Source organism: Chroicocephalus ridibundus, chromosome 5 (genome assembly GCF_963924245.1).
Source record: "Chroicocephalus ridibundus chromosome 5, bChrRid1.1, whole genome shotgun sequence".
Classification (NCBI taxonomy): Eukaryota; Metazoa; Chordata; class Aves; order Charadriiformes; family Laridae; genus Chroicocephalus; species Chroicocephalus ridibundus.
The window spans coordinates 31430554-31447197 of record NC_086288.1 but is presented as its reverse complement, the minus strand read 5'-3'; the positions used below and the strand labels follow the sequence as shown (position 1 = coordinate 31447197).

Sequence of the window (16644 nt, the reverse complement as noted above, 5' to 3'; positions counted from 1 at the left end):
GAAAAAAAATATAATTGTTGTGGTGAAAGTAGGCTTGTTTTCTGAAATCAGCAGAATTAATATCTCTGCAGTCGGGGGAGAGTGGGACCAGTATCTCATCGCAGCAATACATCTGAGTTCTTAACTATCTGCTCTTACCTCAGAGCTTCTGCAACTCACAAATATTGCATAGCATTGATCGCATTGATCATCTGTATTTTATGACAATTACTTAAAACCTTCTGCTATTTGAGCAGTATGCAAATTAGCGTTGCTCATTTTATACTCACAGGTGGTACTACTTACATGTTTTAAACAGACTTGCATGGTGTTTGCGCCTCTTTTCTCTTAGTACACCTGTTGTTGGGTTGTTGTGTATTAAATACTAGAATTGTGTTTTCTATCTATATAAGTTTTATTTTGGAAGAACAGTGGGTTTTAATTTGCCCTTAACCAGTATGTGTTGACTTGTTGCCTTGTATGTTGCATGCATAGGCATGGAATTTCCTCCCAAAAGTGAAGCTGCTGACTGGACCAAAGCCTCCTCCAAGAGCAGAAGTGACGAGAGTAAAGAGAAGCCGAAGGAGAAATCTTCCGGGAAGGAACAAAATGGCTTTCAGAAAAAGGACAAAGGCAAAAAGAGTGTTTGGAGTACTAAAAGAGAAACAGAAGACTTGGAAGATGAGTCAGCTTCCGAAGATGGTGGTAGCTCCCTTGATGAGGACTATGGCAGTGGCGACGAAGTGATGGAGGATGTCTACAAAGCGAAAATCCTCAGCTTCCTGCAGGATGCTTCCCCGAGCGAACTGACTTTGATTCCCCAGTGTTCTCAGAAAAAGGCTCAGAAGATAATAGCGCTCCGGCCCTTTAACAGCTGGGAGGCTCTGGTAGGTCTGCATTCTTCTTTTCCTATCCCCAGCCTGCCTAGAGTCAAGGTGGCTTCAGCCTAGGGAGGCTTACATGGGTGGCCTTATCCTGATTAGGCTAAAATGCTATGTTCCTCCTAAGCCAATAGCGTTTCAAATAGTGTCATATGACCTGATTTTGAATGAATTAAGGGGTGATTTTCTTGGAAAACTCAAGCTGATTGGCTGACATTACTGCCACTCACTCCGTAGCACCGAAAGTTGGTTGATTTCACTGCAGAAGAAGAAATTAGAGCTTTCACTTGGGAAGGAGGTGTTTGCTAGCCCGTTCTGAGCTCTTGTAGCTGAAAACCCATGCAGGAGGCAAGAAAGTGGCAGGACCTTTACTGCAGACACTTGAATAGCAGCAGCAGCAGCAGCTTCCAGGGTAGCTCCATGATTGAAGGTGCCAGCATCGATATTTTCAGTTTCACTTAAGAAACAATCGTTGTCTTTTTTTTTCTTTTTTTTGTCTTTTTTTTCTTTAATCTACTGCAGCTTAGTTTCTAGCATGGTTTTGCTAGCTGAGCAATGCAGCCATTTTTTTAGTGGAGCGAGCTGCTGTGTTTTTATTAATAAAAGGTAAAGCATCAGAAGGCTAAACCACAATCCACAACAGAAGGGAAAACGATATCTCTTGGTAAGTAGATTATCTACTGTCACTGGGATGTTACTTTCAAATGTTTCCCATGGTTTGTTTGTTGCCTTCACATTTCATGCAGTTTCAGTTAACTGCAAGACATCAGACCTGATAAGAGCAATGTCCTGGTAAGAAATTTGAAGTGCATTACAGCAGACTTTCGTCGTTTAATTTAATAGTGCTTTGGATTTTAAGGCAGTATCTGTGCATAGGCCCTCTTACAGAGTACTTGGTATGTTTTTTCATCAGTATGTGTTCTGAAACCTCCCCCACTGATGTGTGCAAGATCCACTTTTATTTTTTACAGCAGAATAGAACTTCTCCAATACGTGTAAAACAATAACATTTATTATTCCCTGTGTGAAATGTTTTACCACAAAACAGTAAGAAATACTAAACACATTTTTAAGGAAAACAAAATGATCTTTGTATGTTGTGTTGCAAGGGGGGGAGACAAGAGGAGGATACTTGAAAAAAAGACAGGGTGCAGGTATGCTGCAAAAGAAATCCGTTTTGCCCCAAGCCTTTGGCTTCTCACAGAACATCTGTCATACGACTATTCCTTTCTAAACTTGTTGGATTTTGCCTGAGCTTAATTCTTTGCAGAAATATTTGCTACAGGGCTGTTCTCCTTTTCTCTGTAAAATATTTAACAGGAAAAAAAAAAAGCGCTGCATGGGCCTGTTTGCGTTCAAAATTTGTCTTTCATAAAGATTGCTGCTGTCAGCAACCACATGTTTATGTAGTATTGTGAATACTTGCCCAGAGTAGAAGTAGCATGCAGCAGATTTTAGCAGATGTTTTGTATCGGTGTGGATTTAATTGTTTATAAAGATTCAGTAGCTCAGTGACCCAATGTTTTTCCTACTAATTAATTAAGAGTAGTAGAATAATGGAGAGAGCTGATTCAATTTCAGCATTAAAGAAATTGGCTTAGTTTTAAGGTCTCTCTTTAATGTAATGGTTTCTTTGGTAACACAATGCAAAGCACTAGAAGTTGTTACCACTTGTTGGTTACTTGAATTGAGTAGGTTTTAAGGCGCTCAGCCTGAGATTAAGGCTAAAGCCTACTTATTTGGAAATTGAACATCTTTTTCCAGGAAAAAGTAAATTAAAATGGCTTTTTTATTCTAGACAAGCTTTTTAAGTTGGACCAAGATTATTTTTTTTTTTTCAGATGGATTTAAGCGAATTTCAAGCTTGTAAAGTTATTAAGAATTCTTGAAAATATTTATTCTTCGGAGCAGATATTTAAGACAGATGGTTAACTTGATGTTAAGTATTAACACTTAAAATATACAGGTGAAAAAAGTGAACAAACATGGCTCTCAAAAATTAAATGGAGAGAGCTGAAAACGTCCTTGCTCACAAGGATTAATTCCTTTGGCAATTTAGAAATGCCCATACTGAAGATCAACTAGATTTTCCAGGAGGGTAGTTCTATCCAGTCTCCGGTGCTGGAGATGCCCAGCGGGGAGTGTCTCTTCTCACACACTAACTTGCATGAAGAGTGCTTGGGGTATGTGCTTGGGGCTTTAGGTGTCTGTCTCCTCATTTGGAGAAGTGACGCTTTGCTGTGCGAGGACCAGTGGCCTCTCCGGAACATGTTGTGTGCATAGGGAGAGTAGTAGGTAACAAACTAGAGTAGGATGTGTGCTCCAAGAGAGCTCCTTTCTGAGCATTCCTCGTATTCACAACTTAAACTTGCACCTTGCTTTCTGAGGGCAGAAGGTTTGGAAGGGTGGTCCCCGGTGCATGTGTTGTAGAGGCAAGCCCAAGCATGGAGCTGAGACAGAAGAGGAGGTGTGATGCCCAAATGGGAGATGCGGGAGCAGAAGTTCATGAGGAGCAGCTCTGCCCTGCTGGGAATTGGGGATTGTAACACAAGGGGAGTAGGTGGGTCTGCAGGCGCAGGCAAACTAAAGGGTGGTCAGCAGAAAGTGGGGCTGTGAGGGCTTGGAGGAGAGGGAGGGAGGAACACCGAGAACATGGCTGGCTGTGCAGGGCAAAGCAGACACATGGTAGGTAGCTTTTGTGCAAGGGGCTGGTGTTCAGTGATGTTTTCCTCTTACAGTGCAGGCCTGCTGTGTACCAGCTTCATGCTCTACACCTCCTTGGGGTGGACATGCATTACTAAACTGACAACCATTAGAGATACCTTCCCTCCGGGTGGGTCCTTTCCTATGTGGCTTCCCACCTTCCTCTCCTGTTTGCTCCAGGGTCCTGGTGACATCCCACCAGCACGCATTGTGGGCCGGCAGACAGCAGGATGTCTTTCCTTGGTGGAAAGAAGCACTTCTGGGTATCCATCAACCTTCCTCTATACCCTCAGTCCTCTAAAAAGCTTGTTGGTGCTTAGTTATATTTTAACAGTGCTCTCTTTTCCAGACTGTTGGAATTGGCCAGAGTTGGAAATGGCAGCTCTCAGCGCTGTTTCCTCAGCAGACAGGCTGCAAACAGGGTCACGCAATGGCAGCACCTGCCTGTGTTCAGTGCCTGCCGAGAAGCGAGGGCAGAGACAAGGCTGGCTCCCAGAGGAGCCCAGCTGAGCTTTTGGGGTTTAGGGAGGCGTTCTGTTCCTTGGCCTCTTGTGTGTACCCAATGCAATTTCATACTGCCTCTGGTAGATGCAGGGGTATGAGCTGGAGGGATTTTAATGCTGTTTAGTTTCTTATTTTTAAGGTTTATGATTGTTACTTGCTCAAATTTCCTTTTAGCATAGAAACATATGTATCTGCTTGAGATATGCTGTATCCTCTCATTTCTCTCGTTTGTGGTGTTATTCTGTCGTAAAATAAGCCATCTCTTTTAGCATTTAAAGCCTTTATTTGAATTAAATAATGCCTATTGTTTTTAAAAATTACAAATTCTTAAGGAGTACACACAGGTTAAACTGACGCAAAATATTACGTAGAAATTCTGACATAGCATTATATTTAGCTTATCACTTTTTAGGGGAATGGGAGAACTGAGCAGTCAAAAATGGGCATACTTGTCCATCATATTCTACATACTGCGATAGCAAGGGAGGGTAGCTTTGGCTTTTTTATTGTCTCTGACTTTGTTTGGCTGCACATGTGCAAACTGCTACGGAAACGAAACTAGCAGGAAATCCAGAAGCACCTTGCACCAAAGCAAGCTGAAGGGAAGCAGCAAAAGCATCAGTTTAGAAATGGGAGCTGCTTAAAGTGGAACTGGGGTTTGTTGATCAAGGTTGAGGCTGACTTTCAGCCTAAAGCAGGAAAGTTGAATCTTAAAACACCTCCAAGTGGTGTAAAATAGTCCTGAGCAGAGCACGCCAGCGTGGTGGTTATGCACCGTGGGGCACTGCTGCAGCCTGGGACTCCAGCGGACCTTTCTTCCAACCTTGCTGTGGAAACTCATCGTTCAGTTGTCCATGATAGTCTCACATTTTTGGACCTCATTTGAACCAAATGAACTTGGGAGGGTGTCAGAACATCTAGTAAAACAAAGGCCACCCGAGGATCTGCTCTGTGTTCTGCCCAACAGGGTAACATCGCGTGTTTCACACGTAAACCAGTGGCTAAAGTTTTTTTTCTTGTTGTAACTTGGAGATGAACGTTAATGTGCTGACACGAAACAATACAATTTCTGTTAATAACAGATGGCTTCGTTCTCCACACCTTTATTTATAGATTACAGGATTAATATTCATGCCAACCAAAGCTTTAGGCATCAAAACAAATGTTGAAATTTTTTAATCACCTATTAAAAATAATGTTCTTCTCTTTTTATTTCTAAATAGAGGTGTCTATTTAGAAAACTTCTTCGCAAGTGTTGACATGCATGCCATAGCCTGGTTTAACCTATGAATGTTGGTAAACTTTCTGGATTTTGTTTAAAACGGAACAGAACCACAAACAAAACAAAAATAAAACCCAAAAAAACTGTAACAGCTGGCTGTCGGTAGAGGGCATCACTCCATTTATTTTAAAACTTTTTTTGGAGTCAAAGTGTAGCCTGCTTGTACACTTCAGCTTAACAAAGCTTGCTTTTGCTCTGCAATGTGGCATTATTGATCAGTTACTTAAAGCATAGTAAATGGTTCATACATTCTTACAGAATGTAGAAAAAGGGACTGGCTGCTTGGCAGGAGTATAGGAATGCTGTCAGAGTACGCAGGGATGCAATGAGGAAGGCTTAAGGCCCACTTGGAATTAAACCTGGCAAGGGATGTCAAGGACAATAAGAAGGGCTTCAAGTACATCAGTAGCAAAAGGAAGACTAGGGGAAACGTGGGCCCGCTGCTGAATGAGGTGGGTGCCCTGGTGACAGAGGATGCAGAGAAGGCGGTCACTGAATGCCTTCTTTGCTTCAGTCGTTACTGCTAAAGCCGGCCCTCATGAATCCCAGACCCTGGAGGTAACAGAGAGAGACGAAGAAAGGAAGACTTTCCCTTGGTCGAGGAGATCTTTTTGTGCCTGAGGACTGGAGGAAAGCCAATGTCACACCAGTCTTCAGAAAGGGCAAGAAGGACCTGGGAAACTACAGGCCAGTCAGCCTTACCTCCATCCCTGGAAGGGTGATGGACGAGCTCATCCTGGATGTCATCTCTAAGCATGTGGAGGAGGAGAATGTTATTGGTCAACATGGGTTCACCAAGGGGAAATCATGCTTGACCAATCTGATAACCTTCTATGATGGCATGACTGGCTGGGTAGATGAGGGGAGAGCAGTGGCTGTTGCCTCCCTTGACTTCAGCAAGGCTTTTGACACTTTCTCCCATAATATCCTCATAGGTAAGCTTAGGAAGCGTGAGTTAAATGAATGGACAGTGAGGTGGATTGAGAACTGGCTGAGTGGCGGAGCTCAGAGGGTCGTGATCAATGACACACAGCCTAGTTGGAGGCCTGTAGCTAGTGGTGTTTCCCAGGGCTCAGAACTGAGTCCAGTCTTGTTCAACATATTCATCAGTGACCTGGATGAGGGGACAGAGGGTAACCTCAGCAAGTTTGCTGATGACACAAAACTAGGAGGAGCGGCTGACACACCAGAAAGCCGTACTGCCATACAGCGAGACCTGGACAGGCTGGAGAGTTGGGTGGAGAGAAACCTAACGAAGTTCAACAAAGGCCTTGTGTTAGTTTGTATGTAGGTTGAGATTCTGGTATCTTGCTTGACTTGTCCTCTGCCAGCTCGTTTGCTATGACATTTAGGAAATGTATTTGTATTTATCTTGTTTGTCCCTCTGTAAACTGAGGGTAATACTGACTTGAAACATGCTCATGCAAAAAAATGTTGCTGAAACCTTGTCAGGGTGATGGTACTGCACATGAAAATATATCGGCAAGTGCCAATGACCTGATAGATCTGTGTACGTTTGTGTTTCCTAGATTTCACAGGAGGTCGGGTTCATTACAAGAAAAAAGAATTTAAGTGAATTTTAGCTTGGTGAAGAAATTTTCCTCCTCTTCTCATGCTGAAATGTGCAGAACTGAAAAGAATGAACCAATTCTTGCTGATTTTTTGTCCCTGTCAGTACTTGGTGACTACAAAAGAACTGACGTAGTTTTGGGAAACTTCTTATCCCTTAAATTTATTTCTTTTTTCTCTCCAGTCTGACTATGTCCAGTTTTACTGTGTTGTTTGTGGTACAGTTAGAACTGGGACCACATAATTCTGAGGTCCGGACAGATCCATAACAAAATCTTAATAGCTTTCTTCATAGGTTGGTTTGCCTTGATGCCTACGTTATGCTTATATCTTCTATCTTTTTTATATAATAGGGATTGCTTAAAAGGAGATGTAATGATAATCAGTGCATTTCTTTCTTCCTCTTGTGGTTTTGTTCTGTTAGTGGGGCTGGCCTTCAGAGCTTGCTTTGCACCGTACGTTGCGTCCCCTTGAGGATTTTAAAAGTTTAAAGCTCCTGTATTTTACATTAGACACTCTTCAGAGAATGTCTCTCTCATTTTAAGATAATTGTTTCCAATGTGAGGGGCTGTAATGATGACCTTCAGTGTGGATTTGTACAGTTTTGCAGTGGGCCAAGTGTGTAAGGAATAGTTGAAGTTTTGAGAGGAGATTGGGATGCTGTTGCTGTCTGCTACTTGAGTTACGTGCTGCCTGCAGCAGCTGTGGATTTTCACTGTAGAGCCTTTGCTCCCATTGCCAGTGTTCACAGTATTTTTTTTTTGTTATTATTTTGCAGTTTACAAAAATGACTAAGACTACTGGTTTGTCGGAAGACATAGTGTGGAACTGCAAGATACTGCTGAAGGAGAGGGACGTGGTTCTAAAGCTCATGAATAAATGTGAAGACATTTCAAATAAGCTGACAAAACAAGTAACCAGGATTACTGAAGATGGAGGATGTGGATGGAACATAGAGCAACCTTCCATTCTGAATCAGAGGTATATTTCTCTTTTTTTATACTCACAAGGGTGTCAGATAATAAGGTATACTTGAAGACTGAGATTTTCAAAACTGTAGTCTCTGAAAGTGGAGTTGCAAATGTTTGACACTGGCAGCTTTTAGTGAGCTAGATAGTGATGTGCAACACTTGAGGGAATCCAACAAATGTTTCTTAGTGTATCAGGAAAGCTGTTGATGAGGATAAGAACATAAAAACCAAACAGATATAACAGTGTTCAATACCTTCTCCTGCTCCAGTTTTCGATGAATATGCAAGCCAGCCTTAAGTAACAAGATCATGAGTTGTCGGCTTACCTCAAACAAAAGGTCAAAGAAAGCTGCTTCTGTAATGGGGGACCTTATATTTCAAAGATGCCAAATTGAAATTAAACTGAGTAAACTTGTAAAGTTTGTCGGCTGGACTGAAAACCTCGGTCAGGAAGTTCAGTTGTACAAAATGATCTGGAACTCTGTATCCAGCAGGAGGGGCACCGGGGATGTATTGGGGGGAAGGTTTTATTTCAGAGAAGTAAATTGGTAAGGATCCCCAAATGGATATTGGGAATAAAGAGAGAGTTTAGGAGGAATGGAAATGCGTATGGGGTGGGGAGGGAGGAAGCATAGGGGTGAAGTGGGAATGGCCAGAGTAGCAACCTGGATTAGATTTGGAGGCTGTTAGTGGTAAATGGCAAAAGGATTTTCAGCTGTGTCAAAATAAAACCGGAGAGCAAGAGAACTGTTTGGAGAGAGCTTATCAGTGATGTTTCTTGTTTGGAAAAAAGTGCTGTTGAGTGTGTTTTGTGGGTTGTATGTGTTTGGGTTTTTGTTTGATGCTGACACCACCAGTAATCGTATGATCGAGCAAACCTAGTGATGCAGCTGCTAAATGCCACTTTTTTTGTGTGTACTTTAAAAATTAGCGGTTGTGTAACTGCTTTTAACTGGTTGTGGATCACTGATTTTAGAAGAAAGTTATTTATTGTAACACTCATTTTGATCATTTAAGATGTGTGAAAATTCAGGTGAACTACTTAGTTCAGAAATGCTCTTTGGTATTCAGGTAACTGATTAAATAAAGTTTGATGTGTTTTTCACTACATGAGATCTGGAGTGCATTAAAATATAGGCAATATTAAACTTACCATCCTGTGATTAACGTGAGTGTAAAGTTGTATTTCATGGAGAAACAAATAAAATATGGTTGATTTCTTAACAGTTTGGAACTCAAGCCATATCAGAAGATTGGTTTGAACTGGTTAGCACTGCTGCATAAACACGGATTGAATGGCATATTGGCTGATGAAATGGTAAGTGTGAAACTGATTATTTAAGAATCATTAAAAGTATTGCAAAAATGACTTTGTTTAAATTCTTTCTTTGCCTAGAAGCCTCAAGCAGATTGTAAGTAATTTGTTTTAGCTAATATAACTTAAATTGCAAACAGTTTCTCCAAATGTTTAGAAGCTGCTGAGCTCATACTTTCAATTTGAAAGTCAAAGCTACCCTAAGATTCACTGACTCTGATAATTACAAGTCACATGGTGTCTTCTGATGCAATGGAAGCAGTTTCTACCACAACAGATTATCCTCAAACCATTCATTTCAGTAGATCCTTGCCTGTAAATATAATTCATTCTACTTGTCCAGCATTTAGTTGTAGTGAGCCCCTGTCTTCTACGTTTTTCCATCAGTTTCAAAACCAGTCGTTAACGATACAGAAAAAACTATGCGGGTAGAAACCTTTTCTGCTTCTCCAGCATTTCAGCCATCTCCTGTTGTTACGCTCCGTGTAAGTTTTGAGATAAGAGAGAAAGCCTTATGGGTTTGAGGTTTTGTTTGGTGCTGACACCACCAATAACAGTGCAACAGAACAAACTTAGTGGTGAAGCTGCTAAATGCTACATGAATTGTCAGTTGCTGTTAATCCTGGCTGCTGTTCATCTTGTGGTGACCCGTGAGTGAATGGATGGGTTTGCTTCACTAAGACTTAAGGCAGTGTTTCTCAACTTCCATATGTTTCGTATTTGTAAGAACTACCTTATGTGCATGTTTTGTTGGTAGGTAAGATAAATTTTTAAATCCATGATACAGCAGACAGGAAAGCGAGTATTGATGGAAGCATAGACTTATCTTAAAGAAATGTGATTTCCATATTAAATTCCACTTCAGAAATAGCTGGAACATTCTTTGTACAACTGGCTCAAGTGGAAGGAAACAATTACTTTCCAAGTGATTGCTTGTCTGCAGCACTGGTTTCAGGAAGGTCAATTTTTGAAGAAAATTTGCGGGATAAACTTGAACTAAAATGAAATCTTCATAAATGGAAAAGATGAATCCCTCATACTCAAATGTTGAGCTGGAGTTTGCCTGCAATTGTGCTTAAGGAGGAGTTGTCTTCTGTAAAACAATGTGGTTAAACAGAACAATTTTTCTGTGCAGATTTGTAATCTTTAGTTAACGTTCACTACACTGTAATTGTCTTACAAGTACAAAACACTATTATGTTCTATAGATTGTAAATTTTGTTTAAATGGATTTGTTTTCTCGTAGGGCTTAGGAAAAACAATTCAAGCTATTGCATTTCTAGCTTATCTCTACCAAGAGGGCAATATGGGTCCCCATTTGATAGTTGTGCCAGCTTCAACATTAGGTAAGTTACAAGCTTCAAAATTATTTGTTTGTTTAAAAAAGAAAAAAATCGTGGACAGACTGTGAAACAAAGATAATTTTGTGAAAGAAAACTTAATTTTATTACGGCGATATTTAACTCCTTAAGTATTTGAATTGGAATGCAAACGATACTGAAGGCATGCTTGTTCTGAATTAATTAGGTCTAACATGAATAGAGACATTGAGTCATCTTTGAGACATGGAGTCTTTTTTCCTCTTTGCATAGAATGTGTCAAAGCAGATCAAAATCCTAAAATGATGAGTCTGACTGTATTTTAGTGGTGTGTTTTGATTGTTTAATGACCTCAGTTGAAAGCAGGAAGAATATCGTGGAATAAAGTATCTCAGGGAGGCTGATGTGTTTGAGCAGAAACTAGTTCTCCGTGGAGTTAAACTTGGGTTTGTTGAATGATTGTAGAAAGGAGAAAGTAGCAAGTTTAATTTAGAAAGAAAATGCTGCTTTTAATATGAAATACTTCTTTAGGCTTCAAAAATTTCTCTTAACACAGGTCAGAAATGCTTCCGGTTGTTAAACATCAGTTTGAAATTTTCAGTGTTCTTTTAAAATCCACTAGAACCCATTTTTTTGAAATAACTCTTAAGAATGCATGTTACTTAAAACCTGAGTTTGTACATAAAGGTGTCAGCGAAGGTGCTTTTGCGAAGTGAATGGTAGAGGGTCATGAATTGTAGTGGCGGGTTGGCCCAAGCCATCCAGCATGAGGATGCATGGGAAGTGCGGTCTACCTGCAGCTTTCCTCATGCCTTCTGGATCTGAGTCCAGCCTGGGTCAAGTGTCATTTACCTGAGAGCCCCTTCTGCTGTGGTTTGGGGTCAGCATTTGTGTTGGCTGTCAGGCCAGCTTCCCCTTGGGCATGGCAACGTCGCTCTGCTGGCTGCACACCTGGAGCTGGGACGAGTTGTCAGGCTTCCTTGCCAAATCCCAGAGGCACTGTGTCTCCTGATGAAACGCTTCTGGATGCAAGTACTGACAAATGAAGACTTTGCTTTTGGAGGAGTTAACTATGTAGGGAAGAAATTGAGCTGAAAAGTTAATTGTTGCATTATTTTATATGGTGGTTACAGACCATGCAGGTTCTATTTCTGTAGGAGTTGAAAGTGCAAGCTGGTTAAGTAAGAGTTACTGAAAGTGCACTTGAGGGTTGTTTAATCTCCTTTAAATACTATTAGTTTTCCAGCATCTAGACAAAGTTTCTTAACCTTCAGGAGAGTTTAAAGGGATATGCTTTAAAAACAGGTGTTTGGTTTATATAAGATATAATAAAGTATAACTGACTTGGTTTTTGTTCTACTGATGTCTTACAGATAACTGGATAAGAGAAGTTCATCTGTGGTGTCCTGAATTGAATGTCCTTTTCTACTACGGTGAGGAACGTAATTTAGAAATGAACCCAATAATACAGTTGCTTGCATGGTCAACCTAGGAAAAAATTAATTTTTCATGGAAGCATTGTTTTAAGACAGTTGTTTAAGTAGACACTTACTGCTGACTGTATTTTTGTATGTATATAAACTATACATAAGTAATTGTGCTCACATTGTGCTTTGTCCTTTGATAGGATCCCAAGAAGATCGGAAACATCTCAGGGTGGACATTAATAATAAAGTTGTCGATTTCAATGTGATTGTAACTACGTAAGTACAGTAATTAAAAAACAAGTGAGATTGTTAGCTACTACTGACCTCTAGTGGTACAACAAAACAAAATTTAGTTTTTGGTGACGTGGGAAGAGAACTTACTTTTTTTTTTTCAGGCAGTGGTTAACTAGAATTTTATTAATGCTGTAGCAGGTACTATGTAATAGTTGCTTTGGATGCTATTTATCTATTAAATAATAAATACAAATGGATACATATTACTTTGTGATAGATTTGCACAGGTTTTTGTAAAGTTGTGGAGAGCACTGGCTCATCAAGTAAACTGGAACTATTTGCCAGTAGTAAACTGTGTTATGGTTGGTTACTTCTAGGCAGTTTGACATCTTGCCTCTTATGTATTCTGTCTTATGCACTGTCATGTATTGTCTTTTATGATATCTTTCCCCAACAGATACAACTGTGCAATTAGCAGCTCTGATGACCGAGGACTGTTTCGCAGGTTGAAGCTTAACTATGCAATTTTTGATGAAGGTCATATGCTCAAGAACATGAGCTCTGTACGCTACCAGCACCTTATGACAATTAATGTAAGAGGTTTAGTTATTGTTGGGTTGGGGAGTACAACTCCTTAGGGAAAACGGAGAATTAACTGTAAGGTCCATATACACATAATGTTCCAGAAACTGCAGTATGCAAGCGGATATAAGTGTTGGTGTTGCCTTAGAAGTGGATCCTGCATTGTGAACTCTTCCAGGGAGGCAAGCTCCCAAAGAAATGTAATAAACTTCCTTATAGCATCATTGTAATGATGTTATAATTAAATTGATGATAGTATTCAGTTTGAGTATTAAGCAATTTTCCAGTTTTATCCCACAGTAGTGAAGGTTGTAAAAATGCTATTCTGATGACTTGTGCTGAAACGTTGTAGTTTTTAAGGACCTGCTCTGACAGGACTGTGAAAGTAAAGCTAGCTTTAAAAATATTTTTTTCTTGTAGCTTGTGGCCTGAGGCAGCAGCATTTTGAAAAAGAGAAAATTTGAGTACGGCTCTTTTTCTAATCATTGTGATTTAGCACTGTAGTATTGGTACAGTAATAATATACTTATGATCAGTTATTACAATTTGTTTTTCAAGATCATATTTTCATCAAAAGCATTTTTAAGAAGGTGATCTTTAAGCAGTTAAACTATGGCTTGTACTTGCAATTCAAAACTTGTGCATAAGTACTATATCACGTTAGAAATGGTATGTTGTGGGAGCAACAGTTAGCATGTTAATTTAAAAAAAAAAAAAAACAAACAACCAAACAAGAAAAACCTCTTATAGAACCAGGAAGGCTTTTCTTACGTCTGGATTAGGCTTCTTGAAATGAAAATTGATAATGTCCTCCGTTCCCCGTGGATCTGTAAACCATTTTGTTGACTTAACCAGGAAATTATTCCATGAGATCTAAATACATTTTAAGTTTAAATAGTTATAATTTAAACCAAGCTCACTTTCTTAGTTCTCCGTAGCTGTGTTATTTCTGCCAATATTAGCTGAACAGGTTGAAAATTAATGTTTCTCACTACTGTTTTCCCACTTTGGACAAATAGGCCAAGAATCGCTTACTGCTAACAGGGACTCCGGTTCAAAATAATCTGTTGGAATTGATGTCCCTCTTGAATTTTGTGATGCCACATATGTTCAGCAGTAGCACAAGTGAAATCCGAAGGATGTTCTCTTCAAAAACAGTAAGTATTATGTATTCTTTTGAAAATAACATTATTTTTTTTCACTAGAACACTGATGTTGCTGCTTAACTTTTGTTTTACATTGGTATCTTATGGAAACAGGTAATGTGATTCTGAAAATCTAGAAAATGAAACAGTGATACAAACCATTTAAAGTTAAAATGTGTCATAACAGGCTATCTCAGAATACTAATGGTCCTTTTAGATCTGCGTGGATTTTTCATCAAGTTATAATAGTTAAGGTAGTGTTGTTACAGCTGAAAACTTCACACTGTAATTGAATTCTTACAATATCTTCCTTAGAAGAGTGCTGAAGAACAAAGCATATATGAAAAGGAGAGGATTGCACATGCAAAGCAGATAATAAAACCATTCATCTTGAGAAGAGTAAAAGATGAGGTAATGCTTTATCTTCAAAATAATGGTTTCATATTATCAAAAAGTCTGATAATCTTTGAGACTAACAGTAAAATTTAATGTCAAATTTTGTCAGTGTTAGTTTTACCTGTTAATCTAGGAAGAGCAAGAAACTTGAGCTGTCTTTCATCTTTCAGGAGTTTGCAAGTAAAAATGTGACCTGCTGCAGCTTTGGGTTTTCATGCTCATTATTTGCTGACTATTTATAATTGGGAATTGTAGTTAGGAAGGATCACCGAAAGATGATTTGGTGCGCTGCTAAGCAATGAGAAGTGAGAAATCCTCTACATTAGCCACAAAAATAGTTGTGACTTTATAGTAATGATGTTTTATTGTAACTGAAAGGATTAAGGCAGTGAATGTGCATGTATGTATTTGTGCATATGTATGTCTAGAAATGTATGGGGGTTTTTTGCTATCATCAAAATGTTTCTTTTTTTATTCTAAAATCCAAAACCTATTTAAATTCTTCTATTTAGAATTGCATATATAAAAGAAAGGGAAAACTTAGTAGTGATCCAAAAAATGTTTCTGCGCACTCGCATACTTAGTAGTCATTGTCTTGTAGGGGGTATCTCTGATTAGCATGATTGTTGGTTCCAGGTATTGCATGTATTATTATTTCATGCCGTTTTGGAGTGTGTAGATGACATTACTTGGTGAGGGAGTGATGTGTAATCTCAAAAAAGTTCTGAATTTGTAAACTGAATTGCCAACACAGTGAAGTTGCAGCCAATGAAAGGAGTTTGGATAGGAAGAATGAATAGAGTAGCTTAAAATCAGGCTTGTATGATAATACAGAATTACTGACCCTTCACTACAGTACAGTTTTTACCCGTTATGTTTTCATTTTGTCAGGTCCTTAAACAACTACCTCCCAAAAAAGATCTCATTGAACTATGTGCCATGTCTGAGAAACAGGAACAACTATACTGTGATCTCTTAAACAAGCTCAAGAAAACTATTAACAGTAATGGTATGTGAGGGTCTCATTTCCTTTTGCTGGATTTTTTTCATGCCCAGACATATTTCAAATGTGAATAGACAGCCCTTGCTTTGTAGAAGTGTCTAACACTCGTAAACTGATGACATCCCTTGTGTGAATTTTTCCTAAGTTCAGGTGAAGTGTCACATTCAATCCTTATAAATAAAGTTCTGAGAGATAGAGACGCATGGGATAGACATCTGTGTATTACTTCTGCATATACCTTATTTCTTTGTTTACAGAGAAAAACTCTGATATGGGAAATGTAATGATGCAACTTAGAAAAATGGCTAATCACCCTCTCTTGCACCGTCAGTATTACACAACTGACAAGCTCAGGACAATGTCCATGCTTATGCTTAAGGTAAGGTGATGAGATTCATAAGCAGTCCTTAATTTCTCAGACTTTCTAATGCTACTTAAATAGATCTATTTTTTTATTGTCAGTCCTCTGGTCAAAAGTGTGTCTTTGCAAAACTTAATTCATTGTTGCTGCTTTTATTTCTGTGCATCTATCCAGTGCTCTAATCAAGCTCTGTATGTGTTTAATACTGATTTTTGTGTCAGATATTAGAATGGAGAGAACAGTTGTGGGACTACAGTCACCTCCTTTCCATTAGCTCCCCCTTAACACCTCTTCCCTCCACCCCAAAATTTAAAACCAAAGTACTTACGGGAAAAGTCTTGTCTGGGGACTTGAGTTTAGTGGTATTTCCTGAGTAGCAAGAAATCTAGGCTGTACAGAACTAAAATAGGGAAGGCATAAGCATTGAACTATTGAGGATATTTTTTTTTTGTAATTTGGCTGGGGTTAATGCCTGTGGAGTTTGGGGAAAATTGTTACTTCTTTCTAAACTATAAAAAAAATCTGAATGTGCAGCATGTGCTCTAAGAAAGTTGCAGCTGGCTTTGAATAACTGCAGCTTTGTTTTAAAATAAAGCCAGTCGAGGCTGGGGGGAAGGGAAGAAGTCACCCATTGGTTTATGAAGGATTTTTGTCCCATTTTATTCCTACTCATACCATCGTACTCTCCAGATGTGGCATTTCTTTTCCTCTTTCTTCCAGGCATGACATCCCTCTACCCACCCTACATCTTGGGCTGGGCTTCCCATGTCTTCTACCATCTATCCAAGGATTGGACCTCCCTTTTAGGGAATGTGTCTTCAGGGGAAGAGGTCTGATACAGGGGTAAAAGGTCATAGGGCTTGATGGGAACTAGGTAATTGCTATGGAGGTTGAGCATATAACTTAGTTTTTGGTAGTACAAGTTCTTGTAAAAGCTAAATTGCAAAGTAATGATCCTCTACTCTAAACCTGG

At 39.4% G+C, this 16644-nt stretch overlaps 1 protein-coding gene across 1 annotated transcript in view; it reads left to right on the top strand.

Moving 5' to 3' along the window:
• The window catches only part of SMARCAD1 (SWI/SNF-related, matrix-associated actin-dependent regulator of chromatin, subfamily a, containing DEAD/H box 1), a 45666-nt gene that overhangs the window by 24824 nt on the left and 4198 nt on the right, over window positions 1–16644 (top strand). Inside the window, exons 9-19 of the mRNA XM_063336525.1 lie at window positions 475–866; window positions 7697–7899; window positions 9117–9207; window positions 10451–10550; window positions 11897–11956; window positions 12151–12226; window positions 12642–12777; window positions 13786–13923; window positions 14227–14322; window positions 15199–15316; window positions 15568–15689. Of these exons, the coding sequence (XP_063192595.1) occupies window positions 475–866; window positions 7697–7899; window positions 9117–9207; window positions 10451–10550; window positions 11897–11956; window positions 12151–12226; window positions 12642–12777; window positions 13786–13923; window positions 14227–14322; window positions 15199–15316; window positions 15568–15689 (1532 nt within the window). The remainder of the gene's footprint in view (window positions 1–474; window positions 867–7696; window positions 7900–9116; window positions 9208–10450; window positions 10551–11896; window positions 11957–12150; window positions 12227–12641; window positions 12778–13785; window positions 13924–14226; window positions 14323–15198; window positions 15317–15567; window positions 15690–16644) is intronic.